The sequence below is a fragment of the Pelodiscus sinensis genome, chromosome 15, assembly GCF_052426305.1.
Source record: "Pelodiscus sinensis isolate ZL-2025 chromosome 15, ASM5242630v1, whole genome shotgun sequence".
NCBI classification, from domain to species: domain Eukaryota; kingdom Metazoa; phylum Chordata; order Testudines; family Trionychidae; genus Pelodiscus; species Pelodiscus sinensis.
Window position 1 is genome coordinate 35,610,330 of NC_143066.1, and position 17,762 is coordinate 35,628,091.

At 49.2% G+C, this 17,762-nt stretch overlaps 1 protein-coding gene across 7 annotated transcripts in view; it reads left to right on the forward strand.

Moving 5' to 3' along the window:
* The window catches only part of PEMT (phosphatidylethanolamine N-methyltransferase), a 136,711-nt gene extending 119,953 nt beyond the window's left edge, over positions 1–16,758 (forward strand). For 6 of the 7 annotated variants that reach the window (XM_075899750.2, XM_075899752.2, XM_075899754.2 and 3 more), the window contains 2 exons: positions 8,599–8,673; positions 12,731–16,758. In XM_075899750.2, the coding sequence (XP_075755865.1) occupies positions 8,599–8,673; positions 12,731–12,785 (130 nt within the window). In that variant the 3' untranslated portion in view covers positions 12,786–16,758. The remainder of the gene's footprint in view (positions 1–8,598; positions 8,674–12,730) is intronic. The other variant, XM_075899751.2, reaches the window with a different exon arrangement.
* Positions 16,759–17,762: the final 1,004 nt, after the last annotated feature.

The following is a 17,762-nucleotide window of genomic DNA, read 5'->3' on the forward strand; positions in this document are numbered from 1 at the left end:
TAGTTTGGAAAAGAGAAGATTGAGAGGGGACATAATAGCGGTTTTCAGGTATCTAAAAGGGTGTCACAAGGAGGAGGGAGAAAACTTGTTCTTCCTGGCCTCTGAGGATAGAGCAAGAAGCAATGGGGCTTAACCTGCAGCAAGGGAGGTTTAGTTGGATATTAGGAAAAAGTTTCTAACTGTCAGGGTGGTTAAACACTGGAATAAATTACCTAGGGAGGTTGTGGAATCCCCATCTCTGGAGATATTTAAGATTAGGTTAGATAAATGTCTATCAGAGATGGTCTAGACCAAGGGTTCTTCACCTTTTTACCTTCACACCTCCCCCTGAAAGTGAACTTCATGTTCTCACCCCCCTGGGAGCCATTTTGTGCACAGCCTAGCCCCGCCCCGTCACCTGACAGGAAGCTAAGGGGCGTGGCTAGGACTATAAGAACTCTGCCAGGGAGCTCAGTCAGGGCCTAGCCTCTGAGGGAGACAGAGGTCTGTCCAGAGCTCCTGGCCGATGAGGCTGAGATCTGGACATGAGCTATGTCATGTATTATGAGCTTTTTACTTTGAACCTTTTCCTAACAAATTTACTTAATATTTGAAGATGAAAGTCAGCAATGCTTGCGTACTGTTATTGTAGTGTATCGTCACATAGGCCTGATTGATTCACACTGCTATTGTAGTGTGCCGATCTCTAGAAGTTAATAAGAAATTAATGTTTATCATTTTAATTCATACTATTAATTATAAAGAAATCTAAACTTTAGAATTTTATCCAGTGAAAAGGCAATTGCGATAAATTTTCTGGGAGGCACCTCTCACTTCCCCTGTATCCCCTTCACACCTCCCCTGGGGAGGCGCACCTCACTGGTTAAAAACCTCTGGTCTAGACAGTACTGGGTCCTGCCATGAGGGCAGGGGACTGGACTCGATGACCTCTCGAGATCCCTTCCAGTCCTAGTATTCTATGATTCTATGAAATGACTGATTGAACAGCTTGCTGGCTGCTCAAAAAAAAAAAAATCAAAGGGGAAAAATGATTTTAGAAAATGATTTTAGATTGACCTCCCACCAGCAAAAATTATCAATTTTTCTCTGCAAACTGTGTGTGGTGGAAGAAGGAGGGAATCAGTGTCAAACAGATCGTTTTTTCCAACCCAAAATGAAACATTTTATTTTCAAATTTAACTGTTTTTTGAAGCAAAAGGATATTTCAAATACAAAAATTGAAACATTTGGTTCACAAATGTCAGAATGAAAAGTTGCTTAGATGTTGAAGGATTTTTGCTTGTTTGGTTAATTAGGGCTGGGGTGAGGGGTTATTGAAACAATTTGTCAAATTCGACACACATTTGCAAAATCTTTCAGTAGACCCGAATCTGCATTTTTCAGGTGATTGGGGGGAGGGGAGTGTAATCTGACAAGTTTTGCCTCCTCTGCAATAGATTGACTAGCAGCATCTGCTTGATTTAATTGTTCTTTTAAGCATTGGGTCAGTTAGCTTTCTTTCTAAAGTTGCTCAAAGAATCGAGTCTAGCTATTGCTGATAAACAGTAACTCAAGTACATTGGGTTGGCACAGCCTAGCCTAGGGACTCAATGCAAGTGACAACCCCCCATTACAAAAGCCATGGTTATGCTAAAGCCAAAATGCTTCATTAATGCTAATTCATGCTCGTACCTATATTTGTAGCATCTTACCCTTTTACCACATACGTCTGTGAAGTTTTCAGTAGGAACTGTGTAACTTCCCCTCTGTAACTTGAAGCTATTTAGGGAATGCTCTGTGTATCCTTTGAATGAAAATGATTTAACACATAGTAACAAGCTGCATAAATCAGTGCTAGCACTGCACCTGAATGATCCAATTAGAGCTCTCCCTGTCAACGCATGATCATGCAAATTTGTTCTCTCTGATATGAATCAATAAAGGAATCTGAGCAAGCATGTATTAATATGGGGTTAAGGCATAGAGAAGCTGCTACATAATCCTAATGGGGGGAATATCACAATAGTATATGGGATAAGACTGTTGACCTGTGGAAATCAATCGGTAACTCTAGCAGTCAGGAGAGGGCTAGACCTGAGTGAGACTTGATCATAGCCCAGTGCATTACAAGGGTTTGTAGTCAAAATCTCCAGATCCTCTTGGAAGGAGGCAATTCTGGGGACAGGGCTAGGAACAGAGAGCTTGTCTACAGGAACATGTAGGTTGCAGCAAGACGGGGTGTGAATCAGCTATCCATGTGGACCCTGCTAACGTGCATTAAGGGTTTGCCAATGTGCTTTGATTTCGTCTTCTTTGAAACGGGACTAGATCACCGCACGTTAAGGAACGTGGAATGCGCATCAGCAGCGTGCCCATGGACAGTATGGCTGGGCAGAGCAAGATAGTCACACTCCAGCTTGCATTGAGCAAAATGTTCCTGTAGACAAACCCCGATCCTCCTGGCAGGTCCTGCTGGCCAATCTGGAAGTGGCATTGACTGTTAAATACCAAAAGGGTGTCTGTCCAACCTGCCCTCCCACTAGAATTTAAGGTCATCGTTATCAATTTAGTCCTGAATCTGTGTGACTGCTGGAGCTGCAGCCATGTTCCCAGCCAGGGAGTCAGATGCCATGGTGAGGGGCATGGTATGAAAGCCCATATAGTCAGGTACTGAGGTCTTGGGAAGCCCCATATTTTGGGTGGGTGTCAGCTTTCTGCACTTAACTCTGCCCTGTTCCTCCTTGCCCTGTTCCTTCTAGCCTCACTCTTCCCAGTCACCTCCTTAACTGGCTGCGGTCTTCACCTCCATCAGGGGGCTGCAACTGTCTCCCCTCCTCAGAGGCCAAAAGCCCTCCTTCCCCTCCCCATACCACCACTGTCTGTGGTGAGGTTTGTCTCTGTCCCAGTTCAATGAATGAACCTGCGGTTTTGCTACAGCAGAGACTGGTGCTTTTCATAGATTTTAAGGCCAGAAGGAATCATTGTGCTGTGTCTACACTCGGAGCACTTGACCTGTAGAGGAGCACCACCGGACTGGCCTGGCAAAGCCCTCCTAGGGTGGACACAGTCCCCCCCACCCACAAATGAAACAAGCTAAGCTGGCAAATGACTGACCCCATCCATGGGACTTTTTCCAACACAGATATGTCAGTCCGAGATCACGGCTCTTCACGCCTCGGCTGACCTAGCTAGACTGTCATCTCAACATAGCCTACATCTGACCTCTTGCATAACACAGACCTTCCTGGACAGGCAGACTTATTTCTGGGCATGATAAAAGAAGTGTGCACACCCTAGCTCACTGGTGAGTCAGTGTGTGTCACCAGCATCCCTTGTACCTGATTGGCAGCGGATACAAATCTGTGAAACATGGCCTCTTAAACTCAAGCTATATAGCAACTTAGGCTTTTAGCTGTGGATGTCCCTGTGTAGTGAGTCAGTAGGACCGCCTGCTGACCCAGAAGGGGAAGTCCTCAATAAGAACCCTTGGTGGGTGGTACCTGAGACACCCAGCCCCTCCCACAGGAAGCGGAAGGGTGGGGCTGGGACTATAAGAACAGAGCTGAAAAGCTCAGTTGGAGCTCAGCGGGTGAACAGGCCAGACACCCTCCCCAGAAGAAAGGGCCAATGGTCAGCCCCCCACAGGGACGACTGGATAGGACCTCCGGGACTGCTGCCTGACCCTGGGGATGGACCACAGCCTCACCAAATTCCCTCGAGCACTGAGGCACGGCCGAGCGGACCAAAGCAAACACCCGGCTTGGGGGCCACGACTGCATTGCCAGAACCTCATTAGGACCTAGTGCTGGCCCATGGACACCCTGCCAGCACTGGAGGACCCTAAGACACCACCGGCCAGCCAGGTAGGACCCAAGGGGGAATTAGGGAGTGGCCCAGGGAAAGCTGACATCCCGTCGGCTGATGAGATGGAGGTCGGGTAGGCAGCGCTTTGCGGCTGGGACTCCCGCTGACCCATCGACTCAGCGGATTGTGGCTTGGATCCCCGCCGACTGAGTGGCCACCTGTGCTGCCACTACTAGGGCCCTGGGCTGGGACATGGTGGAGTAGGGAGGGCCCACATCCCCCCCCCCCCCCCCCGCTACCCGATCACTTGGGAGAAACTCCCTGCGCTTGTTGGTTCTCCACTGAGCTAGGAGAGCCGACTCTCAACTCGGCCCGCAACCAGGCCTGAGCAATCAGACTATTAGAAACTTTGTATATATTTGCCGCCTTGCCCTGACCCAGGGCCATGGCCGGTCAGACTACTATAGACTTTGTGTAGGTTTGCAGCCCTCCCTGACCACAGGCCGGGGCCACCCTGACTGTCTCAGACTCTAGGAGTGGCTGCCAGTAGTGAGTCAGTAGGGCCGCCTGCTGACCTGGACGGGTACACCCTGGTTCAATCCCTGATCTGTTGGCCAAGAGAACAGCTGTCATGTTGACGTCCCTGCCTGGCTACCCCTGTGTCTTGCACCAAAATCTCCGTGTGATCCTGGATGGCCCCTCCGTCTCTGTCAGCCTCTGGGAGCACAGTCTTTCTGCAGATTGTGTGCACGAGCGCCTGCCAGGCAAACTGCTTTCGTGACTTTTTTCTTTAATTAACAAGAAAAGAGCGATTGCCACTTGTCTGCACACTCAACAGAGAGGAAAATAGATTCAAGGCTAGAAATGACTAAACTACACTTGTAACACCTGATTTCTTCAGCCTTGAATGGCAGGCAGGGGACAGAGGCTGCTTGATTGTCCATAATGCCGGTTTTAGAGGCTGCTGTGGGTCACAGTTGTCATTCCCATTCGACAGTGTCTAATGTGAGATGGAAAAGCAGGGGGAGGGGAGGAATATTCAGAGTTCTTCTCCACTTAGATTTTGAGTCATCTTCTGCCTGAACACTAGAGGATTCTCTGATTCAAAAATAGTACCATGCCCCGTGTGGTGTCTTTCTCCGGGGAGAAGAGATGGGACCCAACTCTCACAACCACAAAGAAGTTTTTTGATGGATGCAACAGATCTTTTATTCCCAGACTGGACACCAAGCCTGTGATTTTTTTTTTTCAAAATGTGGGGAGGGCCTGAAGTTAGCCCGCTAAATCCACATTTCAGCACCTGAATTAGTGGTTTGATCATTAATAGGGCCGTGCACCCAGCTGTTGCTCCTGTAAGTGATTTAGGTGCCTCATTAGAGTCTTGGGAGCCTAACATTAGTCACCCTAGTTTGAAAATCTTGGCCAGCCTACGCTGCCGAGTGTTACCATGCTGAGGATGTGTCGACACTGCCGTCAGAAGCGTGACCACAGCACGTGTAGGGTGAGCCTTGTGCATCCGTGAATATCTGCTTTATGTCCGCAGGTATCTGCATTGGCGGATGTCAGTGCAGATATCTGTGGCTTGTTTTTGCAGATATAGATGCGGATACACGTTTTGTATCTGCACAGGGCTCTACATGTAGGCGGCATCCCCAAGATAGTTTTGATCTAGCTAGCTGTGAAGTTGTGGCAGTGTGGGATGTACAAGCCCACCCAGGACCCTGGATTTATACACAAGTCGCTTAGCCCATGTTCGCACCTGTGATCTTGCAGCTGCATGTCTGCCGCTATTCAAGCGTGCTAGATCTCAGTTAGATTGGACAGATCTGCACGTGCTGCAGTGTAGATATATCTGTAGGGTGAAATCCCGCCTCCCCGGAAGTCGTCAGTAAACTCCCATGGATTTCAAAAGGCCTGGCACTTCATCCATTGTTTCCGTAAGACCTGGGTTCAAGTCAGAAACAGTCCCAGGCTGGATTGCTGCAGTTCTCTGCATGCAGTGAAATCTTTTCTGGATCAGGAGGCTAATGGACTATTTCAGTGCGTGCACTCTTGCCTCTGTCACTGAACCCAATATAAAAACAAATCTCCTCCCCGCCCCAATCACAGGCTGGGTGTCTGATGTTCCCAGCTTTGCTCATTTGAATTGCATGTGACCATGTGCATCTCTACAATCTGATATTACTCACTGGATAGTAGCAGGTGCGACTATGTACGTCATTCATTCATTTCTCTCTGCACGGTGACCTATTTCTGAAGGACAAAGCTCGGCTTGGGCTGGAAGGGGGAAATTGACTGTGTTCTCCTTTTAATTCAGACATTTCTGAACACCTGTAAGCACACACACAGTCATTGCTCAGTCCCCATTCACTAAATATATCTCACGACAAGAAACCAAAGCTGGCAACAGCCATGAACGGCAATCGTGTTGGTTCTAGAAGGAGCAGCATGCCCAGTAGGAGCGGAGCTTTCTAGAGCAGGCAACCCCCATAAAATTAATGTGAACTAAAAGTTCAGAACATTGGCATTGGTGCTGGGCGATCACCTGACTTGAGACATTTATTTTTGGAAGAGCTTGTGGAAGACTCAGGTTAAGCTTTGGAGCAGACCTCAGCTCCCATAAAGCATCGTCGCTGGGTTGATCATCGGCGATGCTGTCACTAGCTTACACCAGCTGATTATCTGGCCTTTTCAATGTCTGCCGCCCTCCTTTCCAGCCTTCCTGGCTGTTAGTCACCGCTTTTGGATCCCTGATGGGACTGCAGGGTATCTTATTTGATTTTCACGTGGTCACAAAAGCATGCTAGGCGCTTCACGGACAAGTCAGAAGTCGAGGTCCCTGCCGTGAAGAGCTTGCAATCTGCCAGGGTCAACTCTCTCAACCTGTAAGGATTCTCATGCAGTTTATATGGGTGGTGACGCTGTGTCTCTAAGCTCTCCTCTGTCCTCCCGATTTACGTGATTTAACAGCTAGAAAGCTCATGATTCACTGCTGCCTCTCCGGTAAAATATATCAACCTGTATTTGATTTAATGGATTTAACAGGTTGAAACTCTTGGCTTGGAAACTCATCTGGCTGTAGTTGTGCCTATATGATGCATTTGGAGGGGCATAAGAAAGAAGTGGTGGTCAGTGGATATAGCAAAGCTAACTGGTCCCCTTGTAAAGCCTGCTTTAACTTGAAGAAGCAATGGAACAACGCTGGTTGACTGATCTGTCTCCATTGAAATAGATTTTGAAGTAGCCTGTTTACAACTCCCTGCCCCATTGGCACCCCAGCTGTTATCAAACTAAGATTGCCAGTTGCTAGGAGGTGGGGTGATTCATGATGCAGTGGTTGTAATGAAAGAAGAGCTGAATCCCACACCATGATGTTGGATCCCAGAAGAATATGATGGCCCATTTTGGCAGGGCAGATAGGAGCAGCTCGAATCTTAACCGTACTGGGCTTTCTTTCATCGGGGGTTTTGGGGTATGCTGCCTGTTTGAAAATCCTCAGAACCACAGCATCTTTAAGCACTCCCCCACATCTGCACGCAGACAAGATGTGACAATAGACCCCCGATGTGACTGACTAAGGATTGAGCTTATAAAAATAAAAAAGGTCACGAAATGTAACATCTCCGAATTAGAACGGCTGGCTCTAGTGTGATTGCAGTGCTGTATGAGTGGTGAATAGCTTTTCAAGAGCAGAGGATAAAATCCTTTTTAGAGACTGTATGAGTGCGAGAGAGAGGTTTTTCAAATTGCTCCACCATGGGATTACAGAGGTGATGCTATGCACCACATCTTCCTTTGTGTCCTTCTTACCACTGCAAAGCGATTTCCTGTAGGGCATCAGAAGGTGAAGAGATATCGACTTGTTCATCATCTCTCTCACTTTCCTTATGCGGTTTCTTCCCCCACCCTCCAAATCAGGAAAAATGCCCCGTACAATTGGTCATTTGTAAGACTGGTGTTCATAAAATCAAGATTCCACTCTCTTGTATTTATGAGCATTGGCAGTGGCACCTAGACTGAGATCAGAGCTGTTTCGTGTTGGGGGCTGTACAGACACGTAATGAGAGACAGTCCCTGTCCTGAAAAGTGTACAATCTAAATGGGCAAGGCTGAGGCACAGAGCGTTGATGGACAGGAATTTCAAAGGTGCCCAAGTGATTTAGGAACACCACTCCCTTTGTTTCTTTCAGTGAGACTTGCGCTCCAGTGTTACATAGGCGCGTTGGGAAACCTTTTCTAAGTGATTGAGTAGGATTCTTCCTACCGTCACAACAGTTTATTGAACAGAGCTGCACAAGCATTTTTAGGAAGGCCCTGGGTGTCCTGTCTCACACCTGTGTTCTAGAAACCATCCAGTTCGGTATTCCAGTCCCATCACAGCCCTTGGAAGCAAATATCCTTAGGTTTGTCTGGCCGGTGTTCCCATGTGTACAGTGGTGATATTTCATTATCACTGCTTCCCACATGGGCCTCAGACGTTTCCTTAATGATGCCAGGAGTTCGGGGAGGTGGAGCCAATCTTACAGAACCGTGTTTTCAGCTCTTAAACGGCCTTATACTCTCAGGACTGATCTTCAAACCAGCAGGGCTATTAACGTAGATCTCATTCGCTTGCCTGAAAGAAGCTGGTCAAGAAATAACCTTTGCCAAGGGACAGCTGTCTAAGTTTGCATTCAATACAAAATAGTAACTCTTGCCCTTTGTTTATTTATACAGGCAGCTCTCAGGGAGTATATTCTCCCATTTCACGTACTAAATTGCATTACGTAAGCCCATTGACTTACCTGATCTTTCGCTTCTCTCTTTGGAAAACAGGCATGTGAGCCCAGCGGGTATTTTGCTAACAGCTGTTGTGGCGGTTTCCTATATGATCGCAATACTGTATGAAGGGTGAGTAGCTTTTCAAGAGCACAGAATAAAATAATTAGAGACCAAGCCAGAGTCCCACTGGTGAGATTTTTCCAATTAGCCCTCCGAGGGAAAAATGTGTATTTGTTTTTAAATCACCTTCAATCAAACAGACTGAGGTTTTAAGATGGCTCCTATGGGGAGAGGAGATTGGGTATTTTTGATCTCTCTCTCTCTCTCAATTCTACATGGCAACAACTGTAAGGAAGTCCATAGGCAGAGTGTGGGAATCGGACAGTGCCCTGCAAAAAATAGTTTGCATTCTGCTGTTCCTTTTTACACATTCCTCTGATCTTTGCCCTGCATGCTAGGTGCATGCTGAATGTGGCTGCCTGGAATATCCATCAGAGGTGTCAGTTGTACTTCCCCAGTGACAGAGTTCAGATGCCCTGAAAGGTGATCTGCAAAGGGTGAAAATGGGAGTTTGGGCTCTTGCTCTAGATCAGGGGTCTCCAAACTTTTCAGCCCGAGGGCCGCATTAACTATCAAACAGCAGTTCGGGGGCCGCTTTCACGACGGGGAATTTCAGTTGCCTATTGCGCCCTCTGTCGCAGCGCGGCCGGTACTCTGACCATGCACTCCCTCCAGTGCTGAAGGGGAGGGAAAGGGGGGCCCGGGCCCACCCTCACTCATGGGCCCCAGCCCAGGGCCCTAAGGACACGGAACCAGCTGGCTCCGGTCCGGCTGACGGGGCTCCTGCCGTAACTCATCAGCCCGCCAACTCTAACGAGTTCTGCCCTGGGCTGCTTCCTTTCCCTCCTCGTGTGACCCTCTACCTCCCCCCACCATGGGGCGGTCACCTTTGATTCGTCCGTCAGGCTGACGGTCGTATATCCAGATGCCCACCCCTCCCGCCGGGGCTGGTCCTGCCGTCTGGGTGGCCGCCGGGTCTGGACTCCTGAGAAGGGGGGGGGCTTTTCCCCCTGCTCTCCCCTTCCTCTGCACGCTGTCCTCCCCTCCTGCTTGCCACCGCTCACTCCTTCCCCCCCCCGGGCGGAAGGGGTCACCTTTTTAAAGTTCCCGCCGGGGTTCACGTTCCCCCGCACGTCGCCGGGCGGGCGTTACCACCACCGCCCATCCTGCCCCCTGATTGGCCGGCTGCCCTGTCAGTCTGGGCGGGGGAACGCCGCCCGTGCTAACCCCCGCCCCCTGCGCCGTTTGCCGCCGCGCAGCCGCTTGTCAGCAGAGCGGCCCGCTTCTCCTGCCCCGGCGCGGCGTGAGTACATGCCGCACACCCCTGACAGGGCCCCCCCCCCCCCCCCGCGGCAAGAAGGGCCCGTTCGGCGGCGCCCCAGGAACGGGCGGGGGTCAAGGGCAGGGGTCGCCTCGTCACACCGGCACGCGGAAGAAGGCGGGGCCAGACAAAAAGGTCTCCACGGGCCGGATGAGAGGGCCTCGCGGGCCGCATCCGGCCCGCGGGCCGTAGTTTGGAGACCCCTGCTCTAGATGAATAAAAGAGAACTGGAAATGCAAGGGGCTTAGTGTGCTGAAGCTTGTTCCCCACTTGGCTGTTTTATTTGTTACGTTTTTGTCTCAAAGGTGAGTGAGAAGAGACGTAAGTCGGATCCTCACCTCCGGCCATACCGCCAGAGCCAAAGTGTGTGCACACAAAGGGGGTGGAGAGCACACCTTTCTGCTGCTATAGCTCCACACCAGGTTAGAGCAGCGTGGAGGACTGCTCTCCCTTACATCAGCAGCTAGTGCTCCAAAGAGGCTGAAAAGCCCAGGGCATGCACAGCGTCTGGTAGTATTTCAGCCACACCCCGCTTCCCCTGCTATGTTCACAATCAGGAGGGGGTTTGCGTTGGAGCCCTTCTGCCCAGTGGATCACCATTCGCCTGGAGCTGTCCTTCTGGGAATGGCCACCCGGCTTTGGGGCAAAAACATGCGTGAGGTGCAATGCTGTGGCTGTGCCCCTGAGAACTTAGTCCAAGCTCTGCGCTTGGAAGAGGCCCAACAAGAGTGAGCCTCTTGCCACCCCAGCGTCAGGATTCTGGATATTTCCCAGGGGTGAGTGGTCCTAGGAGTGTCATTGAAGCTGGATGGATTTATGGCCAAGTCTGGTCACTAGCAGGCATTATCCAGTCCCCCTTTGCACACGTCAGCGGTACCTGCGTCGAGACACTGAGCCTGCTGCGGAGGGAGCTGGCAGCTTCCCCTGAGACCAGACCAGCATTCTGTGACTCTTCACCCAGGGGCTACACAACTTGCCTCCTTCCACCTCCCTCCCTGGAGCTAGTGAGGGGTGCCTTTACAAAGCCTCTACCGGAGGTGTGGGGGGTATCGTTGTGTACACCCTGGGCCTTGTTTTGTCACAGATTTGAATGCTGCAGGCACAGTCACTAGATGAATCACACACTCAGACGGGGAGAAGGGGCTGGAACCTTGCTCCTAAAACAAAGGGTAAAGGAGAACTTTGTTAGCTGATGCTAGTGGCAGGTCCCATACCCTCTAGGCCAGGGCTATTCAACATGTGGCCCACGGCCCCTTTGTTTGCAGCCCATGCTGCAGTTTGGGTTTATGAAAGGGCTCAACACTGTCCCGCGGGTGGGAGCCAAAACACAAAAGTCGTCAATCGAATGGTCTTCTGTTGAGATGCGTTTGAGTAGTTAAATTCCTGGACTGTCGTTGCTCATTGAAAGATCTGTCACAGAGGTGGAAATCGGGTGACTGTTGCATTTTATTAATATCAGCAGAACTGACTTAAATGGGGCCTAGTGTGTTGTGTAGTCTTGCCTAGGGTTGCCAGGTGTCCGGTATTTTACCGGACAGTCGGGTATTTGCACGCTCTGTCCGGTTTAAAAAAATCAGAAAATACCGGACATGTGCAATGTCCAGTATTTTCTGATTTTTCCAGCTGCGCACCGGACGGAAGCCTGGAGTGGGCGGGGGAGCGGCTGGGAGTCCCAGCTGGCAGGCGGGGCCGCGAGTGCTGCTGGGAGCCCTCTGTTGGTTGAGTGTGAGGAGGAGGGGAAGCCGCCTCGTCGCTTGTGCGTCGCCGGGAACCTGTGCGGGACAGGCAGCAAGTGCCCAGGACAGTCCCGCACCTTGCCGGCCAATTTGTTCGCCCCCCCCTTCCCGGCTGGCAGTTGTCCCCCACTTCCCCTCCTGATCTTCCCTGGCCAACCCCCCTGTATCCCCCCAGCTCTGCTTCCCGGTTCCCCCTTCCTCCCAGCCAGCACTGCTGCACCCTGTCCCCCCCCAGCTGTGCTTCCTGCCCCCCTTCTTCCCAGCCCCCTCGCAGCCCCCAATCCCCCTATCTGTGCTTCCCACCCCCCCCCCCCTTACTCCTGGCCAGCCCTGCCTCCTCCCGGCCGATGCCCCCTCCCTCGATATCCCACAGCCAGTCCCGTTCTGCCTGATCTTCTCTTCTCCCTCCCCTCCCCCCACGACCAGCCCTGCTTCCCGTTGGCCCCCCCATCTCCCCCGGCCAGCCCCATTGCCCCCCTCTTAGCTTTTTCCAGCCCCCCTTCCCAGCCAGCACCGCTCCTTTTTTAAATTTATTTATTTATTTTCCTCAACAACTTTGGTCCCCCCCCCCCTTTTTTTTTTCCTTTCAACAAAACTTTTTCCCGGTGGCTTTTTTGGGGGAGGGGTTGGTATTTTTTTCATCCATCTGTCAACCCTAGTCTTGCCTTAGTTTTTGTATTCATGCCCATCAGTGTGAGAGAAGCTATTTGCGTGTCTATGCAACCACACGTAAGTTGTGGCCCTCAGCATGTGCTGTGAGTTTCATTGTGACCCTGGGGCTTCTAAAGTTGAGGAGCTCTGCTCTAGGCCTTGCCACACAGGGTTAGTAGTACATACACCTACAAAAGCCAGTGCATTACAGAGGACCACACCGTGTGCTGCATTCTAGACGACAAGTGTGGGAATTCCCAGGACTGCGGTATTCTTTCTTGTTCCAAAACAGAGTCTCCCCGATCTCTAGGTGTTAGGAGGGGACAGGAGCAGAGATTGTGGTTTTGGTTTAATGGCAGGTATTTCTCTCTCTTTTTTTTTTTTTTTTTTCTTTCCTACTTTTCCCCGTCCCCAACAGACCTTTCACGGAAGAAATCTATCAGCAGAAACAGAAGGCAACAAAGAACAAATAACTGCAGGTGTGTTTGCAGAGTACTGAAAGCACAAGAGCGCAGTGATTTCAGTGAAGGGAGTCGTCTGCTGGGCCAGCCACCTGCGCAAGATAATTTGACGGGATAAGAGAACTCAGCCTGACTTCTAATTATGCCCTTCTCCAGCTTTGCATTTGCTGCCTCTTTCTAATCCCTCTCTCTAGTTCTCAAGTGATTTTGAAGTTCAAGCTCCCACAAAACCCATCTAAAAAGGCTTCTTCACAATGAATTTTGTTCCCACTTGGTTCCTAAACAGCCACGGCTGAAGTGTTTTGATTATAGACTTGAGCCTGAAAGAAAGGCAGAAATCGGCAGGGAACCTTGAAGTTACACATTTAAACTCTATAAATCTGCAAGAAAACCCCAGCGACTGTATGCGGCTCAAATGGGACCGGCGTGATTATGCAGAAGTGCACGCACTCTCTTGTGAGCCTGCTTTGTGGACACGCGCAGCAGATAAAGCCATGCCTGTCGGCTTCATTGCAAGTAGAGAGTGGGTCCTTCCAGACACACACGTGCCCTTGCTTGTGTGAGGGAAAACTCAGCCCCAGCGGCCTGGTTTTTAGATTTGTTTTTAGACCCGAGCAAAAAAGAACTGTGCAAGTAGCTGGCTCGTCTGCCCACACATTTACTGCCATTGTACCTTTTCCCTGTCTTACATCCACCAACGTTTGGTCGAGATTTTCAAAAGTGATTTGTGACATTGGAGGCTCCAGTTTTCGAATGCACAGAGGGAGACATCGGGCCCCATCACGTTGCCTAAAGTTGGGCAAAAATCACTAGTCCCTTTGGCCACCGTTGGCCAAAGCTCACTTAAGCTTCTAGTCTACGCTGTAGCATCAGTGCCTATCAGATTAGATTTGCCACTGGTCCTACGAAGCATGCCTCCTCACATCCAAAGGAAACTGTGCAATAAACGGATCTCCAGAGCATGCAGAAAGCAGAGATTCCCAGGATCCTGCTCGTTGGTGATCGATGGATGGTGATGGTGTAACGGTCTTTATTTTTCTCTTTCTTTGTGAGACAGGTTTTTTCAGCTTCTGTACACGTGGTGTGGTTTGCTGGGCCCCTGGATGTGTCATTCGCCCATTAGCCAAACAATCCCCTTCTTGCCAACTAATTATACTACAGCGGTTGCAACAATCAGAGAAACAGCCAGAATCAGAGAGTTAAGCGAATTCCTGGGGACCCAGGAGTTCTGCGTAGCTCAGTCTGTTCCTTATGTCTCCTCCTTTTGCCCAGGCTCACCAAAGCTGCAGCAGATACACAAAGGAAGTAGCTGAGAAGAAGATTATCTCAGAGAAATATCATGCAGCACCTTTCAACCTTTCTCCCATCCATCCTGGCAGAAAACAAAACTAGTTTTTAGTGGCTAGAAAAACAAAACAATCCCTCCCCCCCCCCTCCCCAGCAAAACACAACCCAGCTGTATTTTCTAAGGAAAGGCCAGTGAAATCTTAAATAGGGCCCTGGGGAGATGTTTGTAAATAGTTTCTCAGGACAGGAGCTGCCTCTCTCAGCCAATCTTTCATGCAGATGTCACTGGAAGGAGACTGTTAAGTGGAGTGACTTTCAAAAGGCTGTACAGGATTGATGTCCAAGGTATTTAGCTGGCACTCTGCACTTTTAATACGGTGCATTTAATCTAGCCATGAGCTGTAATTGCACCGTTGGCTTGAAAAGTTGACACCTCTGAGTTGGCAGGCATCCCAGCTTCTCTCAGTCCTGTGGTGACTTTGCAAATAGCCCCTATTGTGGAGGAGCGCGAAACACAGAATGGCTCTGCCAGTCCGCTGAGGCAGAAGTTGAACTCTGGCGGATAAGCCGATGTCCCCCAGAAGGTGGCGCTCTGCTGCGTTTGAACCCACTTACCCAGCAATGGAGACGGAAGGGGAGGCATCTGCCAAGGCACTGGGAGAGGCGTGAGAGTAAGCACCATGCGATGAGTGGATTTCACCAGGGGAAATCATGCAGGCATCTCCAAAAAGGGAAGATGACGGTGTTGTCTGGGGATTAGGGCTGTCAGTCAGGGCACTGAAGTCTGCCACTCGCTCAGTGGAAGTAAGACACCGAAATACCTTTGAAGGTCTGGGCTGTAGGGCTCAGTTAGAACCAATGAATCCTGGAAACCCAGTTGAAGTCTAGAGGAGCTGTAGCTTCCTGATCAGTCGTGGCCTGTGGCTCCCACCTGTTATGCTGACCCAACCCTCACAAGGCTTTTGTGAGGCTTACTTAAATTGACATGTATAAAATGTTTTGAGGTGCGGGGCTGAAAGATGCCATAGAAAGATGCTGGGAGAAAGGTTCCATGCAAAGAATAGCATCCCAGTTTGTTGTAGTCTGTACTGAGCTGCCTTTGGGCGGTTTCATGGACCCTGTCTTTTTGTTCCTTTAACTGACTTGCTGCATCTTTATTGAGCAGTGTGATTGCTGGCAGTACAGGAACAGTGTCTACTTGTTGGATGCTTGATCAAAGGGCAGGCAGGGTTCACTATGCAGGGTGGACACACACACACAATCCTTTTTGCAGAGAGGCTGCACTGATGCTAATGGTCTTTTCATCTCTGTCCCGCTGGAGGATGGGGGGTTGTTTGTCTTTCTTCTCTCTCTTTTTTTTTTTTTTTGTTTGCATTAACACTGAGCCATCCCCTGCACACCAGGAATTGAAATCCTAGCCCTTGTGTCTAGCTCTTCAAAAGATCCTGAGGCTTGAACTCATTCTGAATAGGAAGGGCCAAGGGTTAACGCTCCAGGCCTGAGTGAATGATGGTTTTGGGCTCCTGAGATGGTTAGAGGCACTTTGAGAAGAAAGCCTTGTGAAGAGTCAGGTTTAAAATGTAGGAAGAGAAATGAAAGCTGCACGAAGAGGGGAGGGGCTTGCCTTGTTATCGAGAGGAACTGGGGTTAAAACTGGAAACTTGGAGTTAGGACTCCTGGTTCTATTCCTAGTCCCACGACTGTCCCCACTACATGATCTCAGGAAAGACACTCTCTCTCCATACCACTCCCCTCCCCCCCCTTTGTGCATCAGAAGTAATAATCTGATCTCTGGTCCAGCATTGTTCCGGGTATTAATGTTTGTAAAGCACTGAGATCACTGACAGGAAAGCACTACAGCAGACCTTAGCTTTCTGAAGAACTTCAACACTTGGCATTACTGAGCATGATAATGTCCTTAGTAAATCCCAATAGTCCTTTTACTCCCTTTATTGTCTGTCATTGTGATTCTGCTGCTATCCTTGGTTCCTTGTGGATTTCTTCTCTGAGGCCACGTCTACGCTCCAGGGAAGATCTGTGTTGTTGCGATTGATCTTCCGGAGTTCAGTTTAGCGGGTCTAGTTAAGACTCGTTAAATTGAACTCAGAGGGTGCCCCCATCAGCAGCCAGTATTCCTGCTCCAGCTGTGAGTAAGGGAAGCCAACAGGAGCATTTGCTCCCATCAGTCTTGCTCTGCGGGAATGGCAGGGAAACTCAAATCTAGGTACGTCAACTCTAGCTACATAATTAACACAGCTAGAGTTGCGTATCTTGATTCGACCTTCCCTTTAATGTAAACCAGGCCTCAGTCACATCTAAACCTTCCTAAGCGATTGCTCTGATTCCTTCCATACAGTCTAACCTTCATCTGTTGATTTCCTCTGTACATTTCACTTCAAGTCTCTGCAAACTTTTACTTTCTGAACTGGCTCCAGCACCCAGAAACTTTACATGGGTGCCAGGAAGGAGGGGGAATAGTGCTATGGCACAAATGTTACTTTTTTTCTGCAAATAAAAATGAACCCCCTCCCCAACCTGTGCCAGACGACGTGTCAGCTGTTTCCTCCTCTTGAGTCCACCCCTTAATATAGTGGAATATCCTGTAGCTTTTGCATGATTGTGATTTGCTCAGTTCTCTTTGTAAGTCACTGCCCTGATGTTACCAAAAGAGAATTAAATCGATTTTTTTTAATCAAAAGGTTGTTCGCATCCAATCTGTCTCGTGGACGCTGCATTTCTGTTTCAGAGTTTCAACACCGCCAAGTCGGAGGGATTATTCTTTGTCAACAACCTTATTTATAAAGACTTTTGCATAGTATTTTATTTTTAGACAAGTTTCCACATCCCCTTCATGGCTAATGTTTACAGTCAGAGGTTTAAAGTGGCCCTGTATCCATAGCAACCAATGAGGAGAAGATACATTATATTATGCCGACAATTTGTCAGAGCTGCTCACCGAGGCTTAAAGTAACTGATATAAATAATCCAACGTTTGCGGTTTGGTTGGTTTGTTAGTATTTTCAGAGGAAAAGATTCTTTCCTAAGAAGTAAACATTAGCTAGAATACAGATAGGGCCTAGTTATTATTTATTTGTTTTACTGTAGGCCTAGCTCCTCAGAGATTATCTATCAGAGAGGTAGCTCTGTTAGTCTGAATCTGCAAAAGCGGCGAGGAGTCCTGTGGCACCTTATAGACTAACCGAAGTGTTGGAACATAAGCTTTCGTGGGCAAAGATCCACTTCGTCAGATGACATGCATCTGACAAAGTGTGCCTTTGCCCACGAAAGCTTATGCTCCAACACTTCGGTTAGTCTATAAGGTGCCACAGGACTCCTCGCCGCTTTTGCAGATTCAGACTAACACGGCTACCCCTCTGATACTTGACACCATGCAAGGCACTGTATTTAGCGGTATGGAGTGGAAATCTATCAATCTCATGAAGAAACTTGCATAAGTACAAACAGATATCATCTTTCTCTCCAAATGCATAAAGATTATCTAGTCATCTATTCAAACCAGTGGAGTTAGGAGCTGTGACAAAACTCTTCACCATTTCGAAGGAATGGTTTAATGCCTTTTTCATTACCTAGCACAGTCTTTCTAAGAATTTGAAAGTAACTGCTTTGACATCTGTGTCTGGCAGCCTAGTTCTTACCATGCATGCCACTCAGTAGGAGTCAATAGTTGTTTTTTCCTTTTCC